This window comes from Zootoca vivipara, chromosome 1 (assembly GCF_965207765.1).
Source record: "Zootoca vivipara chromosome 1, rZooViv2.hap1.1, whole genome shotgun sequence".
In the NCBI taxonomy this organism is placed as follows: Eukaryota; Metazoa; Chordata; class Lepidosauria; order Squamata; family Lacertidae; genus Zootoca; species Zootoca vivipara.
Window position 1 is genome coordinate 56,048,561 of NC_142582.1, and position 22,596 is coordinate 56,071,156.

The 22,596-nt window shown below is 44.2% G+C and overlaps 1 protein-coding gene across 5 annotated transcripts; it reads right to left on the bottom strand.

The window, feature by feature from the left end:
• Positions 1 to 1,214: 1,214 nt before the first annotated feature.
• On the bottom strand, positions 1,215 to 22,551 carry LOC118088960 (inner centromere protein B). Of its 5 annotated transcripts, none has more exons than XM_088665088.1 (19): positions 21,357 to 22,551; positions 20,985 to 21,125; positions 20,288 to 20,401; positions 18,273 to 18,994; positions 17,464 to 17,512; positions 16,079 to 16,112; positions 14,066 to 14,183; positions 12,969 to 13,059; positions 11,780 to 11,912; positions 11,568 to 11,702; positions 10,786 to 10,797; positions 9,655 to 9,764; positions 8,563 to 8,683; positions 6,824 to 6,922; positions 6,002 to 6,087; positions 5,667 to 5,748; positions 4,942 to 5,046; positions 2,426 to 2,585; positions 1,215 to 1,588 (listed from the first exon to the last, which is right to left on the bottom strand). In XM_088665088.1, exons 1-19 carry the CDS (start codon positions 21,359 to 21,361, stop codon positions 1,374 to 1,376), a joined length of 2,532 nt encoding a protein of 843 aa, XP_088521214.1. In that variant the 5' UTR covers positions 21,362 to 22,551; the 3' UTR covers positions 1,215 to 1,373. The 5 variants fall into 5 exon arrangements, with proteins under 5 accessions (XP_088521214.1, XP_088521217.1, XP_088521218.1 ...); XM_088665091.1 differs by having other exon boundaries at positions 21,750 to 22,547; XM_088665092.1 differs by having other exon boundaries at positions 21,782 to 21,801.
• Positions 22,552 to 22,596: the final 45 nt, after the last annotated feature.

The following is a 22,596-nucleotide window of genomic DNA, read 5'->3' on the forward strand; positions in this document are numbered from 1 at the left end:
GATCTGTCCTTCCAGGGAGCACTCAGGGCTGATTTCCTTAAGAATGGATAGGTTTGATCTTCTTGCAGTCCATGGGACTCTCAAGAGTCTCCTCCAGCACCACAATTCAAAAGCATCAATTCTTCGGCGATCAGCCTTCTTTATGGTCCAGCTCTCACTTCCATACATCACTACTGGGAAAACCATAGCTTTAACTATACGGACCTTTGTAGGCAAGGTGATGTATCTGCTTTTTAAGATGCTGTCTAGGTTTGTCATTGCTTTTCTCCCAAGAAGCAGGCGTCTTTTAATTTCGTGACTGCTGTCACCATCTGCAGTGATCAAGGAGCCCAAGAAGGTGAAATCTCTCACTGCCTCCATTTCTTCCCCTTCTATTTGCCAGGAGGTGATGGGACCAGTGGCCACGATCTTGGTTTTTTTGACGTTGAGCTTCAGACCATATTTTGCGCTCTCCTCTTTCACCCTCATTAAAAGGTTCTTTAATTCCTCCTCGCTTTTCTCCCATTAGACAGAGCCATGAAAAGTGAGTTTATGTACTGCCTTTGTCAAGATGACGGATTTCACCCTCCTCAAAATTCCAGAAATAACCATGTGAGCTGTAACATTCCTTGGTTTTACTGCCTTTCTAGGAAAGTCAATCAAAATATTTGTCTTTTATTTACTTGACTGCAAATGCATGCAACCTTTGTATGTCACACTGAAATCTAACTTTCTGAAGAAGTGAATCTGCGTTCTGATCTGAGCAGGTAAAAAAGGCTTGTCCCCAAGCTATTGAAAATCTGAGAGGATAACATTTGGGAACTGTGTGCTAAAACTAAAGGCTGTTAGTCGTTACATAAGACCAAACCCACTTTTTTTAAAAAAGGCAGAGGAAGTCCCATAAAGTATTAATATAGTTTAGTCTGGCGATGATGCCTTTGGTTGATACTGAGCAAGAATTCCGTTCACATCATTCTTGCCAATTTGTTTACTTGTTCAGTTATTCCAACTACTGTCAGTTTGTTTTTTCAACTGCCCTCTTTCTCTCTCACCATTAGCTTGGAAGAACCATTTGTGCTGGTGTGCAGTTAAGAAACAGTCTGTTAGGACCTGAAGGCATAATGGGAAGAGATAAACCCAGCAGTATTGAAGTCTACTACAACCTCTTTTTTCATCTTAGTTGGAAGATTCGGTCAACACCTGCATCCAAAATAAGCAAAGCAAAATTACTCTGGTTATTTATTTATTCATTTATTTTTTTAAAGTTCTTGACAGTTTCAGCATTTAAACCTTTATTGCACAAGATATAAAACATTAAAATACCTTACAGATGCATTTTACATAGACATGACAGACAAAAAGCAGCTGAGCTCCATAAGTGGTTCTAGACAGCTTCAGTGCTTCTTCATACTGTTAGAGGCACGCAATGCTGCTTTGGTACCTGGAAGAGGTGGAGACTGCCAAACAGCTGAACTTGTGCGCTTGAAATACCTCGGCTTACTTTTATAGAAGATAGCTTCTAGTTTAGGACTTAAGATTACTCCAAAGAACTTGTTGATGTCTGGAGGGTTGTAGTATTGGTATGTAACAGCTTCATTAAGCTGAAGACCTGAGGAAACAAGCAGTTATTCTGTGAGTAATCCTTCAAGTAGCAACACATCTCCACTTGAAGCACTTCTACGTAGGGGGAAAAAAAAAAGTGAAACCCAATCTTTGAGTGGACTCTAGCCAGCAGCTCAATTCAGCTGCAGCATTTACCAGATCTAGGTATGGCTCGGCCTACACACGGAATACCCCACTGTAATCATCCAATAGTCTCCACCACACAAACACACTTATCATTTTGATTCAAAAAACCCCAAAGGAATTAAAAAGCAAGTTTGTCAGATGACCAAATAGAGGCAGGCCTGCAGAACAGAAATTATATTTCAAGCTGGTCAAGTTGGCTACACAATGAATTTCATTTTTCCCCCTTTAAGATTTTATTAAAGCTTTTTCACAATACAAGAAACTAAATGAAAACAAAAACAGAGGAAGAAAGTGCAGAGTCCTCTCTCAAAGGTAGTTCTTAACCCTTGTCACACACAGAAAGTGGGGGACCCTCCCAGCTCTCCCCTGGGGGCTTTCCTTTCTTCTCCCAGTCCTCTCACACCCTGGGAGATCTTCCTTGCATCTCACTCAGGGTCCTTCCACCAACCATCCAGAAAGAGCATCTCATAGAGCACAATGAAGCATACATTGACTTTGCTCTCTCCGTAAGGTTGTGTAGAGGCGCTGTGAAGGCTCCTGTGGTACTGTCAGGGTCTTGTAGCAGAACTGAGCTCTGAGAGATTCGTTTACATATTAGGACAGACCAAGCAAAAACTGAGAGGACCCTTAGAATCTGAAGCAAGAACCCTGTAATGTCAGTGATACCATTTTGCTGCCAGTGAAAAATCGCTCTTACCAGTGGCCCATGCAGGGATGGGTTTCCTGGGCTCACTTTCGTCATCCGTGGAGTCATCGCTATTCAAGTCCATTCCATAGTCATTGTGGTTGACTTTGAGGGATTTGGTACCTTTCAGACCTTGGGGGCTCATTTGACTAGAGCGGCCAGCAGGAGATTTCTGTAATAAAGACGAGACCTGAATGGATTGGTTAACGTTACAGGTGCAGCAATTTGCCAACAGGGCTCTTTGGCTACACATCTTCCAGTTCCAATGTTTCAACATGTGCCGCCTTCTTAAGTTTCTTATTATGCAAGCACTGGGATCCTCTGGGATCATTAATCACTATGGAAAGCTTATGATTACCATACCTATAATATTTAATATGGAAGACGGATGCTCTAATGAGCTTGAGGTCCCCCCCCCCCCCTGTAATGTGTGTATACTATTATTGTTTATTAAATTTATATACTGTCCTTCATCCAAAGATCTCAGGGTGGTTTACAAAATAAAAATACAGAATATAAGCACAAATAAATATTTAGAAGTGAAGCAAAGCAAAACAAAAACACTCATTCCAAACACATTTATAAGCCCATAGAATATTAATCAGCCAAAAGCCTGGTTGAAGAGAAACATTTTTGTCTGGAACCTAAAGATATATAACGACAGTGCCAGATGAGCTTCCCTGGGGGAAGCATTCCACAAGCAGGGAGCCACTACCGAAAAGGCCTGTTCTTGCCTTGCCACCCTCCAAACCTCTTGCAGAGGAGGCACACAAAAAAGGGCCTCAGATGATGATTGCAGAGTCCAGGCTGGTTTATAAAGGGAGAGACGGTCCTTGAGCTATTGCAGGCATGAGCCATTGGTGGCACAGTCCAAAAGATAAATAGCTAGGGAGATGCTGGTGACTGTGCCACAGTACTAAAAGGCACCAGCTATGCAAGTTCCTGAAAATTAAGGCTTGAGATTGGTAGTTCCAGTTTGTCTATCACAATATGTCACCAGGGAGTGGCTACTTCAAGAATGAATACATGAATATACATAACGTCAAAGCAGCCAGTTACATTATACATCGGAACTGAGCTTGTTCCAACATGCTGACACTTTGAAACACCACGAAGTCTAGGACTTCATAGACACGCAAGGGCATTGCTATATATAGTGCTCACAGCTTCCTCCTTAACTGGCTGAAAGACAATAACTCCAGGTCTAACCAGAACAATGCTGAACTGCATTCTTGCTGGCTTCTAGTAATCAATCCTTCTCCTGTGCTTTTGTGAGTTATTGGAGCTGCACAACAGATACTCACAAGGCAACATGGGGATTATGAAACTCCACCTTCCTCATTCTGGTTGCCGCCAGGCTAAATGGAATAGCATACTGGAAAGTGTGTGCGTGGGATACGGGTGGCACTGTGGGTTAAACCACAGAGCCTAGGGCTTGCCGATCAGAAGGTCGGCGGTTCGAATCCCCGCAACAGGGTGAGCTCCATTGCTCGGTCCCAGCTCCTGCCAACCTAACAGTTCAAAAGCACGTCAAAGTGCAAGTAGATAAATAGGTACCGCTACAGCGGGGAAGGTAAACAGCGTTTCTGTGCACTGCTCTGGTTTGCCAGAAGCGGCTTTGTCATGCTGGCCACATGACCTGGAAGCTGTACGCTGGCTCCCTCGGCCAATAATGCGAGATGAGCGCCGCAACCCCAGAGTCGGTCACGACTGGACCTAATGGTCAGGGGTCCCTTTACCTTTACCTTATGTGTACCCCCAGATAAAAAGCACTGGCTGCAGCCATGGAGGGGCTGCCCTTAAAAATATTCCCAGTCTTCTTTGATAACAGCAGTCAAACAGCTTAGTTCTTCATATTCTCATGCCCCCTTGTGCTCATTTGTCAGAACTGCAGCACCTTTAGAATTCATGACCGCTTATTGCAGCATAAACAGCTGTAGGTTTCTTCCAATATGTATTCAAAAGAGTGTTATTTTCGATGCCTTGCCTCCTTCAAAGAGGAAGGAAGTGTACAGCCTCAGGAAATGCTTAATGCAGCATCTGGGTCACAAAACTCACTCAAAAACCTATGCCAGTGACTGTGCTAGAAGGTGTTGGTAGGGTGAGGGGAGAAGAGAAATAAAAGGTCCCCAAGTTGGAGGCATTTAACACTTTTGGCAATATACCACCTGGCTGTTTTTGATCTGCTTTAATCACAGTGTAGGCCCCACTGATGCTTTGAGGCACACTACACAGCAAGGGTACAAGTGAGGGGAACTGCAAAAACACAGACACTGCCCCATCCCCAAGTGCTTACTTAACAGGCAAAGGGAAGGGAGGGGCAACAGAAGGCAATTTTGGACTGCGTCTGCCCACTGCTCAGGGCATAGACAGAGTGAATATATCTCCGAGCATAAAACAGAGGACTGCTTTTAATTTCAGTTACTGAAAAGGTATCACAAGTTTGTGAGATACCAACCGACATCCAAGTCACTTTCCAATTCAAAGCCCAAGGATCTGACCACAGGCCTCAACTATCTATCGCTTACCTGGGCAGTTATATTCAACCATTTATTAGCAGCAGGAACTGTGTCCACCTGCATAGCTTTCTTTTCTTGCTGCAGCTCGTCTAGGTGGGTAGAATTCTGTTCATCCTATTAGCAAGATCAGATTTATTAGCTGACTATTCTACAATGGTCTTTGATTCCATCCACTTCACCCAGACTGCATTGCAATTTAGTAGGGTAGCCTCTTCACTAGAAGGCACCAGCAGCTATTTTTTTTGTAAAGATGCAGAGGGTCTTCAAAAAACAAGTTTCTTTTCAGAAAAATCCATTAAGATGCTCCACTATTATGTCCGTTAACTCTTCTTGCCTGCTCCCCCATCATCAGTGAAGCATAATAGTGATCGCTACCTTTCCCCTGGGTGATTCCCCAGACACACATCCCATTCCCCGAAAAACAAATATAAGTGTAAACTCAGTTCTTTTGAAGAGCATATCGTGCAAAAAATATGCACAAGCTTACAATCAGGTTCAGTATGGTGGGAACATAGCTGCACAAGATTAACACAGCACTTTACAGAATTTAAATGTCAGACAAACAAATACTCAATTCAAGCAGTTCCCATCAGCAGTACAAGGGACAAGCCAATGTCTTGCATTTTGAAAAGGCATCTGCTAAAATTAGGTGGATTTGTTTACATAGGTGCTGGCAAGTGGGGCTTTATGCCCACCCCCACTTCAAATCCTGGCTTTCCAATTCCTTGGCGTACCTTCAGATTTTCCTCCTCTTCTGTAACTACTGCTAGCTCCAGGGGTCTCACCAATTTCTCTTTATCGTGCTGTCCATGGTGTCTAAAAAGTGAAAGGAGAGCATACATAAACATATTTACTTGTGACTAGATTACTAGCAAGTGTGTGTTAGGACTGCAGCTTTAAGCAGTTTCCCTTAATTACAAAATGCAGTTATTACCCCAAAGAAAGCCATATGGTTTTAGAACTGGCCCTTTGGCACACAATTTTGGGAGTCGTCAGAACTGCATCTACACCATTCCATCAAGTGTCCTAGGGTCATCCAACCTTGTAACCGAGGAAGCAAAGTCCTCACCCTTTCCCCTGTTTTGTGCAATTGTGCTCCAGCATTTTCTTAATTTCTCCAACGGTCTTCCACTCTCGAAGTTTGTGCCCTTCTTCCTGAAACAAGGAGTACAGAATCAGCACCCACCATAAACATGAAGAGCAGGCAGAGAAATGCCAAGTCCCTGTAGTGCAACGAAGAGAAATCTGCCCCATTATATTTAACTGCTCCTTATGTACACAAAAGGAATTGTATTAAGAGGGGTTTTATTGTAACAACAAGGTTTATTTTTAAAAAAACTAAATAGCCAAGCAGAATGCTTTAGAAACAAACCGAGCGGTACAGACAATACTTCTCAATTCTCACCCATATATCTGCAGTGAAAACCACAGTGGAACTTGGGTGCTTTTTTCATGGCTCTCTAAGAGATACAGAAGGCAATGCCTGAGCTAGAGGATTTTGCATTTAATATCTCTGAGGGCATGTGGCAATGGTATTACCTCTTCTCCACATGAATGCTAGGAAGCTAGATGCAAAGACATTCAGGTAGGTTTTAAAAACCTCCATATTCTCACCAGGAGTCCTTCCATATTTTGCTCACTCCTCACCCCTTCTGACAACTCCTTGTGGCCTGGCTTTGTTAATAGGAATCAACAGGTCAGTGGAGATTTAAATGCATCTTTTCCAAGGAGACCTCCAGGGTTTGATACTTCAAGCAACAGCAAATGCACTTTTCAGGACACTGCTCAGGAGTTTGACTGTTTCAGTCTCCAGCACACAGGGCTTAATCCTCCACCTCAGTTTCATTCTATTCTGTACACCCTTTCACTTGAAATTCAATGCAGTGCTCACCATCTGAAGCACCTTCTGTTTTCGCGCTTCTGCTTCCCCTACTTTCTTAGTAGATATTCTTTTCTTGGTCTTTTCCTCTGTTACTTTCTCTTCCCGCACCTGTGCAAAAGATTCTTCTGTATTTTAGTTTTCATATTCAGACCTCATCGTGTGTGTGTGTGTGTGTGTGTGTGTGTGTGTACATACACACACACACACACACACACACACACACACATATATTAAAAAATAACATTTTATTGATTTTCCAAAAATAAAAATACGAAAACAAAACAAATCGACTTCCCTCTAATCCCTTCCTTGGCTCTATTGTTTATCAAGATACTGCAAGTCCATTGTTTAATTTATAACATACTAGCTGGCCCTGCCATGCGTTGCTGTGGGTCAGTCTGTTAAATGGAGGCTCAGAGTCCCCCTTCAGACTCCCCTCACCTTCAGAGTCCCCCTGTTTTACGTGTGTTCTGTTTAGACAGGCGTATCCCTGTGATTCCCCCTACCCGCCCGCCCCGGCTTATCCCTGTGATTCCCCCTTCCCTGTCCTGATGTTTGACATATTAACACCCCATTCTCCCCCCACCCCCCGGTTCATCCCTGTGACTGGTCCCACCGTGTCCTGACCTATCCTGTCCCTTCCTCCCCCAAGCCCCCACCCAGGCGAGTCAGTACCTCCATTCGGCCTAGTCTGTAAAGGCTTCAGCCTAGTATGTAAATGGGAGCCGAGGTGCTGTTGAGAGGGAAGGTTTTATAGGTGTAGTACCAGTGTAGCCACCGGTAGAGGGCGCTGGTTTGCAACCTAGTTCTTTTCCCAGCATGCACTTTCATATGATTTGTGAGTTCTGAAACACGGGGTTTTGGGGTTTTTACCTGGCGTAGGTGACACATCTGTCTTAGCAAACTTTCCTATAGCCTTCGGACATTCGCATGTGATGTAGTGTCAAAATTTCACCTCAATCGGTCAAGTGGTTTTGGTGAAAAGTGGAAACGCACCCACATGCCCAGTTTACATTTATATATATATAGAGAGAGAGATTTAAATCACCTATTATCCATTCATAATAAAATTACAAGTAATCTTAAAACCCTGCTAATGTATCCTCGTTAAGAATTGTCAACCCTACATGCCTGTGAAGTACTGATTTGAGTTTTTGATCTCAGTGCCAAGTACCAAGTGGGATCCTGTAGTCAGTACCAGACCAGAACTGAAGAGATCCAGGTTCAAATTCTCACGAGGTGATCTTGAGCTAGTTGTAGTCTCTCAGCCTCCCTGGCCTCACAGGATTGCCAGGAGCAAGGCTAGGGAACCAAGTGTCCTCCATATGTTCTTGGACTGGAACTCCCATCATCATTACCTTGGGTCACACTGGCTGGGGCAGAGTCCAGCAACACCTGGGTGAAAGTTCCTCAGCTCTTGTCAAGAGGCCAAACCAAGAATAGTCAATGTGGTGCTTTCCGGATATTGTCGGACTACAACTCCTATCAACCTCAGTCAGCATGGCCAATAATCAGGGATAATGGGAGCTGTATTCCAGCAACACCTGGAGGATACCACATTAGTGACCCCTGGATTACATATATACAAAGAATTAATGTTGGGATTGGTAGCCTATTTAATAAAACATACAACCACATATCTCGGAATGGATGACAAAGCGTACCAATAGGAATCCACTTACATGCTCTGACTACTGCCATAAAAAAATGTTTTGTAAGGCTAGAAAAAAAATAGGACCACCTCCCACCTTCTCGCTCCTTTCTTCATGTTGAGATAACTTCTGCTCCATTCTCCTTCTCTTTTCTTCCTCCATCTGCTCCACCCGTTCTCGAGCTTGCAGTGTCTTTCTTAGCCGTTCTTCCCGTTTTCTGTGAGGTATAAACAGGTGTGTTTATAGCAGAGGTTGGGGAACCTTAGGCCTGGCACAAGCCCCAATTTGGCAAGCAGTGCTGCTTCCCCCAAACCACGTCCAGCAGGCCCATACCTGGCATCATATGTGGAATCAGGTATGGGGCAGGCAGGGAATGTGCCACAGGGAACCTTCACATGCACTCCCAATTGTTCAATAGCAAGGAAGGCTTGCTATCATGGCCAATCAGCCCGCTGGAAGTGGCTGCAGTACAGAGCTCCCCATGGGGAACTTGGTAGTGCTGCCAATCCTTGTAGAAAGCAGGGCTTGAACCAGCTGATCAGTGGTAACTATTATTATTATTATTATTATTAATTATTATTATTATTTATTACTTATATCCTGCCCATCTGACTGGATTGTCCCAGGCACTCTGGGCTGCTTCCAACATAATACAAAAATGCAGCAAGCCTTGCTTGACGTCAATTTCCTTTGTTAGCATGCTGTACCATCAAGGAAAAATGCTCCATTTGACATCATAGTGATCTCAGGTGATTGACAGTTCCCCTACCCCAATAAATGTAGAAGAAATATATTTTCAGTGCTATGAAGGGTTTACACCAGTAAGTCCTGCCATATTTGAAGGGAGTTATCTCTTCCTTTGGCATGACCTCCCCCCACAGGCCACCTATGGTCTGCCTGCCCATCACCTGATGCCACCAGGCTGCTAATTACGTATTCCCTAGCTTGAATTCAAGCTGGTGATGCAAAGGAAGAATCAGGTCCTCACCGAGAGTGCACTCCTGAGTCACCTTCTTCCTTTCAGCGGCAACATAACTTCCTCATGAAGGACATCATATGCCAGGCTTGGGAAAGGTGGTGTAATTTATCTAAATGGACTGCCATGCATAGTTTAGTCTGCAGGCTGGACCTATCTAGGTGAATGGCCCACAGTTATCCAAAGGGGACTGAGGGTGAACAGCTACCTACAGCCTTATCTCTTCTAGTCGCCGCTTTTTTTCTTCCTCAACTTTCTGCTTCCTCTGCTGCTCAGCTTCTTGCTTTTTCCGCAAACTCTCAAGACGCTGTCGCTCCTTTTCCTATGATGCGTAGAAAGTTTAGACTACTTCCGGTTGCAGCAACCATTATTATTTATTACTAGCTGGCCCTGCACGTGTTGCTGTCCAATGGAGGGTAATAGGCCCCCTTCAGATCCCCCTGAGCTTCAGAGTCCCCCTGTTTTACAGGATCTCGTGGCGGAGGCAGGGATTGTGAGTGTGGCACATTGTTGTGGCTAATCCCTGTGACTGCCCCCATGTGTCCCGATCCATGATCTATTCTGTTTGTTCCCCACCCCCTCCGTGACTGGCGTATCTCATGACATTTTGAAGGATGGTATTTATTTTTGTCTTGTGGTTATTTGGTGGGGGATTTTTTTGGGGGGTAGTGGTGCTAAATTTTAAAGTAAAAACCCCTTGCCGTGCCCCTAAGTGCGTTGCTGTGGGTTATCCCCCCCCGGTCTAGTGGGGGCCTAGCAGGGGCCTACATAAAACAAAGGCCATGCCGCAGCCTGCGATCCATGCGCTTGTCCTCTCCCCCTCCCCGGACCTAGTGGGGGTCTGGCAGCCTGGCAGGGGGCTACATAAAACAAAGGCCGTGCTGGGACCTCCCCGGGCCTAGTGGGGGCCTAGCAGCCTGGCAGGGGCCTAGGGGTCTGATAATGGGGGTCTGTTTTAATTTGTAGGAGAGCAGGTTTATACCTGCCCAGGTGTGAGATTTGAGGGATTTTTTTTCTAACAACACTCGGGGGGGGGGGGGGCTGGAACATTGTGTCAAAATTTCAGGACGATCGGTCAAGCGGTTACGGAGAAAAGTGGAACACACACTTTCACGATTTTTACATTTTTATATATATAGATTATTATTTATTATTGACCCACTAGCCAACAAAAGCAATGTTTTCTCCAACCTCACTACCACGAGTTAAAGCCAGATCAGTACATGTAGCAGTACTTAGGTACTGATCCATATGCAGCTAAAATGGGTAGCGCATTTAGGGCAGTTAAGTCTTTTTAAAGAAAACAATTCCCAGGCCACAAAATGAGAAAAATAGTTACTTACAACAAACTCTCCCTTTGGTAGGATGGATATGAAAAGGAAAGGAAAGACAAGTTACTTAGTTTCCATGAAGTCTAAATGCTAACTAACCAGTTCATTAGAGTGATTCAATAACAGTTCCTTCTGCCATAGTAAAGCAAAGGCTTGTGGGAAGATGCAACATGGCACCAGGGCCCAGCAAGTAACCTCTTTACCTTATCAGTAATAACAGAGGAGAGATGAAGCAAATAAATCATAATTTGCTGCCTTAATGCTATCAAAGATCCCAAGTTCCACAGCAGGAATGGGAATTAAACCAAACCAAAGCTGGAAAGCCCAACAAGCTTTATTTTGAAGAGACTTCAGCCATGCTTCAGATAAGACACAGGGCAGAAGAAGATGGCCTGGTCTGGCCAGTGACCTCCTAAATTGGTTTCCGCAAGAGTAAGGCAGACCAATCGGATCCACACGCACAAGTGGAGGAAGAAACTTCTCTTGCTGGTATGCGCTGGACACTTCCCACGGCGTCACGTAAAAAATGACAGTCCTAGCCCCAACCTCACATCTCTCGGTGTGACAGAAGGATGCATAAGCCCACACTATTAGTTCACCAAACCCAATCCAGCTGGCAGCAGTTCTGGAAGGTCTCATGCAGAGGTCCATTAGCCCCGCTACACAAGGTAACTGCAGCTGCCAGGAGCTCAGTGTGTAGCAGACTTTTAACTTGAGCAGCATCCTTGACACTTTTTTTAGGGGGGGGGGCTTATTTTTATTATTCCTAAACCCAAGATGGGGAAATAACTTACCTTGGAGGTAGGTTTACTAGGGGTGCCACGTTTGATGAGATTTTTCATTACACTATTGTGGCCTGCAGACCCTGGGGATTTGAGTAGCTGGCTCTTCTGTATTGTCTGGAAGAAGTTTTTGAAAGGCCGTGCGATCTGTCGGAAGAGTACGGATGTTCTTAGTGATGTGGCACCAGCAAAGGGCCATTATGTTGTCCTTGGCATTTACTTACCTTGCCTGGGCCAGATAAGGGCAAGAGCTTGTTTGCAGGAGATGTGGGTTTGTGACTAGGAAGAGAAGCGCCTTCATCCTGTGTGTGCTGGGCAGCAGGCAGCTCATCCATTGCTTGTTTATAACTCTGGCTCCTGAAAAGAGCATGAAGTGTATACATAGCAATCCCAGTTACATAAATTATCCTTGTTGTCAGAGATCTGAAGACTCCCAACGATTCAGCAGGATCAAAAGGTTTGGGGCCTCTTACTCGATGTCCTTTTAGAGGTCAAGGTGCCTTATAAGCTCTCCAGTGAAGCTCAAAGAAAACTGGGGAGGGGGGAGAGATTACAGAGGAAACCACAAACACAAAACAAAACAAAAACCTAGCAAGCACAAGAAACAAAAAAAAACCCTATATATTTTTGAACCCAAAATTTGGGACTCTTCAGATTAGAGTAAGATAACACCTTGATATAGTAACATGTTCAAGAATATACAGTCGTCCTTGGAAGTAGAATGGAATCCGTTTCAGAAATCCGTTCTGACTTCTAAAATGTTCAGAAACCAAAGCGCAGTTTCTGATTGGCTGCAGGAAGCTCCTGCAGCCAACTGGAAGCCGCAAAAGCCCCAGACATTTGGGTTCCAAAGAACGTTCGCTAACTGGAATGCTCCTGGGTTTGTGGCGTTCAGGAGCCAAAACTTCTGAGTACCAAGGCATTCAGGATCCAAGGTATGGCTGTATTCTGTTATGCCACATGGTTTCATGATAGCCAATTTTGCCTGTACATAACACATGTTAAGCTTACCCAACTATCCAAATTTCCTCTGATCTGTTAGTTATAGTAGGAGATGTTCATTCTGGAGCTTTTTACAGTAAAGATAATGGACTGCATACTATTTCTAAGTCCACCCACCTGCCAGTGGTGACCCATAGAGTGGGGCGTGGGATAAGATCAGAGAGAAGAATCTGGCTCACTGGCTGGACCCATCCTGGAAGAACTCATCTCCCAGAACAAAGATAAGCTTTCATCAGATATACTTGTGTAACCATTCCCTAACACAAGGCATCATGATACCTTCCAGGAGAACTCTTTCTACCTTAAACAACTTTTGGTAACTGCATTGACTAGATACTGATGTGGATTAAATCAAAGCTGAAAAGAAAAAAAAGAGGCCATACCAGATTATGCTCCCAAAAGAAAACATACCGTATATTCTGAAATTGCTCACGGGGACAGTTCTGGGCTAAATAGTCAGCTCCATGGACCCGGGTGTCAATAATTTTAGTTTCAGCTGTTTCTGTGGAGAAGGCACAATTAGTTCAATGAAGGGTATTTTCTGAAACAGTATCACAAAAGCCACCCTCAACTGATGGCAGCTAAACCTAGGTAGAAATCGTACCATGGGCGCAACGTGTCCTCTAGACAATGCTAATCTAGGCATAGTAATAGTATGCCAAGATTCAGGTCTCTTGCGCAAAGTCCTTTCCATTGGAAGGAGAAGATGCTAAGCATTTATGCAGGCTAACTTATATAGAATCATAGAGTTGGAAGAGACCACAAGGGCCACCCAGTCCAACCCCCTGCCAAGCAGTAAACACCATCAAAACATTCCTGACATATGGCTGTCAAGCCTCAAAGACCTCCAAAGAAGGAGACTCCACCACACGCCTTGGTAGCAAATTCCACTGCCGAACAGCTCTTACTGTCAGGAATCTTCTTTCTTGTAGCTTGAATCCATTGCTCCGTGTCCGCTTCTCTGGAGCAGCAAAAAACCTTTCTCCCTCCTCTATATGACATCCTTTTATATATTTGAACATGACTATCATATCACCCCTTAATCTTCTCTTCTCCAGGCTAAACATACCCAGCTCCCTAAGCCGTTCCTCATAAGGCATTGTTTCCAGGCCTTTGACCATTTTGGTTGCCCTCCTCTGGACACGTTCCAGCTTGTCAGTATCCTTCTTGAACTGTGGTGCCCAGAACTGGACACAGTATTCCAGGTGAGGTCTGACCAGAGCGGAATACAGTGGTACTATTACTTCCCTTGATCTAGATGCTATACTCCTATTGATGCAGCCCAGAATTGCATTGGCTTTTTTAGCTGCTGCATCACAGTTCCCCTTTATTCTAAACTTGGAAACACAACCCATATAATTAAAATTCTAAAGAAACAAAAATAATTTTTTTTAATAAAAAGAAAATGATTCATAACATTGCTATAGTGGGTTGATGGCAACTTCTAATTTCATTTGTTTCAGAGTCCTATGCTGCACAGGCATCTTTGATTGCATGAAGCTGTTTACCTTTAATGCACGATTCCCCTTGCTGCATCTCGAGTGGAACTGGATTTTGCAAAGTGCAACAAATATTCAGACTAGGTGCACCCAGAGCACAAGTTATATTCTGTAGTGTGTTCAAAGCCTATAGGAAAAAACAATGTTTTAAAACTAGAGTGACAGTCCTTCCACAAGGTTGAGCGAGCTGAATCCTATATGAAGCAAATGCATAACTTTTATTAGTTAGGCATGAAAGCTCGTCCCAAAACCTCAGTGGGAAACCCCAAAACTCAAGGATCTTAACTCATAACTACCTTTAGTAACTTTGTAGAAAAAGGAGATGCAAATAATTTCTCCTATTTCAAAATTAGGGCTCTACAGTATATTAAAACAGCTGCAAACTTCAAGTTCCCAACTGAATAGAAAAAATGGATGTAAACCAAAGTGCCAGTGCCTTCCTATATGGCAACACATGCAAGCATAGCCATGTGGGTAGCTTCGTATGATGTATGGTCCAACTCACACAAACAGTAAAATAAGCACATGCCATTTTTCACGAAGAAAGATGAAAGAGATAGAAGTATTAAAAGACTATTTCCAAGAAAGCAGCTATATAGCACCCAGTGAGAGAACCCAACCAAACTCAAGGAAATATTCAAACACCAGAAGCAGGAATCTCGGGATCAGTTTATACTATTAGAAGATCAAATAAAACTTTCTTAGACTAGCGCTACAGGCAGTGGTGTCATGGGGGAGTAAGGAGAGAAGGCATGTGTAAGAGAGAGGGCTTGCAGAGAGCAGCCCACTCTGCTTACTTCCATCAGATGGGAGAGCAGCAGCAAGTCTGGGAGTTCAAATCAGGAACAGGAAGGGTTAAGACGGGTCCAGGGCTCTGCAGAGTCCTGGTGGCTCAGCTCCTGGTTGGTAGCAGGGAAGCAGGGGAGGAGCTAGCTTCAGCAGGGGCTGGAAAGGAGGGAGTAAGTAGAAGGGCACCTCAGGAGCCTGTTTTGGGACCACGGAGGACCCATAGAGCAAGGAGGAGGGGCGTTTGGATGCCCAGTCTTAAAAGGGGGGTCAGAGCCCACGAGACGCCATTGTGGGCTTCTGCCCCATGCAGAGCAGACATGATTTGAGACATCTCACCACTGTATATAGCATGCACAATAAAACTCTGAAAATCCAGAGGATGTGTGGAGTGCTTACTCGGGAGTAGCCAACACCCCATCTGTGACAGCATGCTTATTCAATTGCTCTCCTAAACAAAGCTTTCCTCCACAAAAAAGCTAAAATATCTGGCAAAGGGTTCAGTGTGGTCATGTAGGTTGGGCCTACCTGGCTTAGAGAAGACACAGAGTCAGAGATATGTAAAGTTGGAATGGACCACAAGGGTCATCTAGTCTAACCCCCTGCAATGCAGGAATCTTTCACCCAACATGGGGTTCTAACCTATAACCCTGAGATTAAGAGTCTCATGCTCTACTGACTGAGCTGCCCCTCCATAACATAGCAGTGGTGGTGTCTTGTTTAGGCAAATTTAAGTGAAGAATATCCCAACACCGTAGCAGTGTACAGACTTAATTACATGCATTAGTTAAGATGGATAATGTCTGTTCAGTTGCACAAGGGGTGATAGTTCTATCCTGACACAAGAACTTAAGTCCCTGCAATGAGATACTTTTACAAGTCTAATCTGACACCCAAAACAGAAAACAAGGGTGGCAAATAAAAACTTCTTCCCAAGATCATACACAAGTGTTAAGACTCGGAACCTCCATGAGGCTTGTGTCTAAGGCCCTAATTTACTTCTCTACCCAACAGATACAACACTTAGTCTTCCTTTGCATTTTACTCAAGTCTCCAAGTTTTGTTGGGATGCCTTTTAATACGAAGCATCTATCACCAGCCATCCTGACTGACCAGACCTCTGATCCAACAGACAGATTCCTACAAGAGGGAAAGTGATTTGAAATAAAGCAGGTGCAAGGAAGGAGCAGACAATTCACCCAGTGTAACCCAGTAGATAGCTCATCAATACCTTACCTCACCAGTTTCAGCATTTTGCGCCAAAAAAGGCCTAAGGAGAGGCATTTTGACAAAGCGTTACCCATCCCAACTGAGATCAAAACAGTGGCAGCATGAGCAGATTAAAACCAGAGTGGCGGGGGAAACCCAGCCAGGTGGGTGGGGTTTAAATAATAATAATAAATAATAAAAATAAATAATAATAATAATAATAATAATAATTAAGGCACTTCCAAAAAACAATTTACAGGCTACTTGAATGAAGCTCAATCTTCTGATAGAACAAAACTGAAAGAACAGCATATTATGTCCCCAGTTCTAGCAGTATACTTTTTTATGCCCTTCAGGGTGCAACTTCTGAAGTTTAAACTGAACATAAGACTCCAAGGAAAGTTAAAGACTTTTTGCAGAGCCACTGGTCTTAAAGTGGACAGTGGAATACAGGAATGGAGAGCTTGTAGACCTCCACATGTTGTTGGACTCTGGCTCCCATCATCCCTGACAGCTGGCAATGCTGGTTGCAATTGATGTTGCAATGACATTAGGAGGCCCACAGGTTCCTCAGTCCTGGCGTAAAATGACTTTAAGCTATACATTCATTAGGAGCCTCATAGCTGCCAAGAGAGCAATGACCAATCCTTTAGTCAAGTGTGCCAGAAACATATCCAAAGTGTTAAATAAGCACCATTCAAGTGTATATCACAACACATATGTATGCAATGAACCTCTTTATGCCCTGGGGACATTTTACCAATAGATTCCTGAGCTAAGAAGTGAATCACCACATAAATCTGGGAAGGCGAGGAGTACAGGCCAGAAAACTAGGGCTTTCTTGTCAATTAGAACCAAAAGCTCCCTCTGCCACTTGTGACCTTAGTCAAGAACCAAAGTGCAACAGAGCCTTGAGGCTGAGGCAGCTCCCAGTCTTTGCTCTTCCACTGTAAATTACAGACAGAACCGTAACTTATTTTCCACATTATGAGTATTTTTCTTCACTGTACATTCCACTAGGATCCATCCACACTAGAGGGCATGACATAGCTGCTGTGGGTAAGGTGTTTGATGCTCAACACACATTAGCAAAACCCTTGTGATAGGTGCCATTTTATGGCCCTGTTTGTTTGTTTTATTTTAACTGCCACTAAGACAATTTTCCAGGTAGGGATGATTTTGGGTTTGGTATTTTTTTTTGTAATGAAAGATATAGTGCTAACACATCACTATGCTATAATGTTAACATTTAAAATGCATTAAAAGAAAACATATTTCTGTTGTTTCCATTTTAGCAACCTTTATAATGGCACTGGTCAGAAATTTGTTTTTTAAAACTTTTTAAAATTTAAAGTTATAGCAGCATCTTCCAAAGGGCATTGATTTCTGTCCGTTCGCTAAAGCTGGCTCACCTATGTTTGCTGGTTTCATCATCCATGAATATTTCAATGGAATTGTGGCCTGGAGAATAAAAACGTTAAAGAAAACCATTAGTTGAACAAATGCTTGAAGGGTAAAAGTGTGGTTTTGCTTCCCTCCCTCTCATTAGCAACTCTGTCAGTCTAAGAGGCAGAACTTTAATCATGTCAACAAGTTCTGCTACAGTGAAGGGTGTGTGTGTGTGTGTGTGTGTGTGTATCTCTCTCTGCTGTGTGCACATACACATGGACAGAATTAACATACCAGCCCATTTGCTACTTGTCTTCATTCAGCACTTTCACTGGGCATGACAAAGAGCATAGTATGCCAAAGGGTTCAGGCCCGGCTCTAGGTGCAGTCCCGGTGGCGCGGGGCACCGGGCCGGCAGGGGGGGGGCGCTGCACAGCGAAGCCGCGCGGAAGCCGTGCTGCACGCTGCGAGGGCGCCGGAGCGATCTCTCCGCCTCAGCGCCAGGGCGCCCGACCTGCTCGAGATAGCCCTGCACAGGTTTTATTAAATCAGTGTTAGTTAAGGGGAAATGTGAGGTGTAAACAATTAAGGAATACCAGTGTACTTTTCAGAGTAGTTCCTAGCCTGCAAAAAGAAGGCAAAAACACTGGGTCTACTAGGGTTAGCTATCAAGTTTTGAAGGCGCTGCAATTAGGAAGTGACCCCATACTTTCTATATAAGCAGCGTATTGGAGATGCCAATTTCTTTCCCTTATGTCACAAACTTAAGGCTACGTATTGACAGCTTGTAGAGCCTTACATCCCAGAACTGAACTGAATTGTCTCTACTTACAGCTTACTTGGCTAGAGGTAGATGAGGAGTCCCAAACTGCTTTCTTCTTAGCAACACTCTTGTGGATGGATTTCCGAATCATGCTTTTCCTTTTGTTGGCTAGTGAGTATTTCTCCGCGAGTGACACCCGCCTGCTCTTGCGAGGTCTATTTGGAGGGGGGTGGCCTGACTGAGAGTCTGCAGCAGTTCCAGTGTTGTTCTTTAACCCTTGGGAAAACTCTCCCTCGGGTACCATATTAGTGACTAGTTCTTGGGCAGGAAAGTCTTCACTTTCACACATTGCTTTTTCATCCAAAGATGTGTTTGGAGTGGATGTACGCATTGATCTGACTGCATCTTTTTCTGCGTTTCCCAGATCAGTTGTGTCTGTCAGCACCAGAGCAGAGCTATTTGCTATACCTGCAGTCTCTGTAGCCCCATGCCTATCAACTGAACAGCCGCTAGAACCCACAGTAATTATTTCAGGGTCTCCGTTCATCTCCTCATTCAGTTTTCTTGATAATTCACTACTTTGGCTACAGTCAGTACCAAGTGCTCCGCCTCCTGCTGGACACATAGTCAACTTGTCACATTGTACTTCTGAAGCTGGTTTAGCAACAGAGCAGGCCATAAAACCAGATATGGATCTTGCCATCCCCACATCAAGTTTTTTCAGTTTCTCTTCACATGGGGACAGACACTGAGAAGGGACTAGCTTTATACTGCTTCGTCTTCTAGACAGTCTTAAAAGAGAAACAAGCAAATAAACTTATTGTAAAAGTTTTTAAAAAAAATCTAAAGAAATATGCTTATTCTATTTTAATCCACAGGGTGGCACCAGAAACTGGGATACAAATTTCAGATATTCCACAGAACTGTTTTCCACTAGAATTGAGTGTGACCACACCAAATCCCTCCATTTTTTTGTAGTGTTATAGACACGATAAACCTAGAAATTAATAAATACTAGGATTTTGATTATTTGTGGTATGAAGGGAGAATGCAAGCTGCAAAGGAATTCCTGGGTGGCTTATGCAAACCAGCCTGGCTGGGAGAAGAGGAGACCTGCTAGCATTACAAGAAGGTGTTAAGTGGCTACAGAAGGATCCTAGACCAGGTTGCCAGAAGGAGGAGGAAGTACGGCTGAGGTCCATCTTAGAGAAGGGGACGAAAGGTCGTCTACAATGCCATGGGCCATGCTGTACGATCTAGACTCCCTCCATGCAGGCTAAAGGTGTAAATAAAAAGGTAAAGGTAAAGGGACCCCTGACCATTAGGTCCAGTCGTGACCGACTCTGGGGTTGCGCGCTCATCTCGCATTATTGGCCAAGGGAGCTGGCGTATAGCTTCCAGGTCATGTGGCCAGCATAACTAAGCCGCTTCTGGCAAACCAGAGCAGCACATGGAAATGCCGTTTACCTTCCTGCTGTAGTGGTTCCTATTTATCTACTTGCATTTCGACGTGCTTTTGAACTGCTAGGTTGGCAGGAGCTGGGACCAAGCAACGGGAGCTCACCCCGTCACAGGGATTCGAACCGCCGACCTTCTGATCAGCAAGCCCTAGGCTCAGTGGTTTAACCACAGCGCCACCTGGGTCCCAAAGGTGTAAATATAGGCGGATAAACCCTATTTCTTAAAGCACAACAGTCTCCATCGTGTCTTCCATTCTTCAAAGGGACACAGACCTTGCTTGTGTGCCTGTGGCCCCATGCACTCTTGCCACTGCTTGGCAGAGAGAGGGGCAGGCACTGGGCTTTTGTAACAATAGGTTACTCTACTGAATAGTCATTGTCCTTATTAGGTGCCCAGCACAGGGTAAAACTAAGGCTTGATTTAAGCACTGTATGGTGCTGGCTGACAAGTATAATCTAGAAACAGAGAGAAGAACATGATATTAGCAAAACCTGGGGACAACCACTTTAGCAAATTATAATTCAGTCCTAGGCAAGTATAGAATTGATATACCGTAGCTCTTTTAAATACACACAGATGAACATCTAAAAATATAATAACTCTGTGACCTCTGACTGCAATACCTTTTTCTAGTTAGTTCCTTATATTCATCCTTAAAAGATGAAGATCGTTTCTTCTTCCGATACTTCTTTTGAGAAGGCGTTCTGGGCATCAGCTCAGGCTCAGCACTGAAGTTGCTATTAAAAACAATCTACTGAATAATTGAACTGAATTAAAATCAAAAATAAAGATTGCAAGTTGCATTCAATGTTTGGCATACTCAGAGTAAACCCACTGAAATTAATGGACATTACTAATCCATTGCTCCCAAAAGGTCTAGTCTAGCCTCAGCAAAGTTTAGTTGGATTCAATACCATACGCTGGTCCCTGTTTCAGAAGAATATCTTAAATATTATACTGCCATTCTAGCAGGCCAGAACATGTTGCAATACCAGCCAGTTGATAGTAAAAGAATAATATACTGTATTCATATGTATTTATCACAGCGACAGCCACTGAATCCACATGCAGAAAAGCCCCTCAAATAGTCAGCCCTAAACTTCTGATACAAATACCCAGCTTATGCCAGGAGCAGAATAAAGCAAATAAAACAAAAACAAAACCCACATGCCAGAGAGATAGCCTTGGTTTCCTTCCAAGCAGACTGGTACTCTGCATTTTTAAAATCTCTTAAGAATAGTGCAGAGCTTACACTGGTGGGAAAGTCATCTTCCCCTTTTATAAGACGCCTGGGATTCAAGGGTCAAAGCCTAAGCCTACCTATCAAACATCTTCATGGCTTCGTCCTCGATTTCCCGCAACCACACCAAGCATTTATGTTCAGCATTGAACAAGAATTCTGTGAACTTCCGACTACAAACATCTAGAAGATGAGTGGGGCCTCCTGCCTCTGCCATGGCACTGGTTAAAACAGGAGAAAAATACATTAATCATTGTATTCTGCATTTGATTATACTGTATAGTGATTTCCTCCTAGCAGCAGATAATATTGACAGTCAACGAATTTTCTTACAAACGTGCTTGTCTGAGAGTCTACTACAGAAACTGAAGTTGACCGAAAAAGCTAATACACCAGCAAGACAAATGAAGAGAAACCATCAACTTATACATATGTAATGTTAAACAACTTACATCATGCAAACTCAGTAATAAGGAGAAACTAGGAAGCCAACGCTGCCCGGATTTTCAATAGGGTTAGGAACGGTTACTTTTCAACTAGCCTGATTAGGTTTTGCTTTTAGAAGAGTTAGATTAAGCGCCATTACGTTTCCAAATTGTTTAACTCCTTTGGACAGAGCTCCCTTTGCTGCTTGCCAGGGGCGGGATGGGGAGCTTCCTGACTAATATAACGAAGGGAAAAGAGGATGAGCGCAAGCCACTCCCTCTCTACCAAGGAGTCGAGCAAAGCTAGAGAAAAATGCTCAAAACCTGCAAGTTAATAGCAAACCCAAGGAAACAAACTTAAGTTCTCCTTTAACTTAAGTTATCCGTCGTTGCCGAGAAAGAAGCAAACTGCAAACGTACCCCGCCCGCGCGCACCTCGCGCGCCTTCTCACCCCTTCTGCAGCGCAGCTACATCGCGGCTCACGCGCAGAGAGGGCGGGTTATACGGATAGACGACGCCTACTGACTGCACCCTTTTAACGTCAGCCGGACCAAGACGAGCTGGGAGGCGGGTTCTTTCCTAGTCTGTCAAGCCCCGATCTCAGATTTTTAAAAATAATATAGACTGACCATTCCTTTGTTCGATGGCGGGACTATTTGCTTATTTTTGAATTTTGATTGTGGGGGGCTCGGGCTCGGTAGAGGAATGAGGACACAGCTACTTATTGGAGACAAAGGAGAAGTCTTGAACTTTATGGGAGCTGGGACTGGGCAGCTGGAGCGACAAAGAAAGGAGGTCGTGCTCTTGTAAGCTCATATTTGGGTCTGTGCGTGATGCAAAGGAAACGAGAACGTTGTCCTACCAATGCAAACAATATCTCGGGGCTGTTAAAGCTCTTTTTAAAGTGCAGCGGTGAAGGTTTTCTTCCCAGCCCTGCCCCATATTTTGTTATTTTCTGGTGAAAACCCCCCAAAGGCCAACCGCCTCAGGTTGCAGCAAGCACGAACGGCTACCTCCGGTTTACCCGCGCTGATGTTTAAACCCCCCAAGTTTGAACACGCCATTCACCGCCGCCCGCCCTCTTCCTCCCTCCCTCCCGCACAAAGCGGAAACTCAAAGCAAGGAAGTGAGCCGGCGGAAAGACTTCTGAGTCCTTCCCCTCCTGTCTCTCCCAGTCACGTCTGAGCCAATAACAAGCGGCGCTCTGAAAAACCGCGCTTTTGATTGGAGTGCGGCGGCGGTGACGCTCTTTGAAAATAAGGAGCG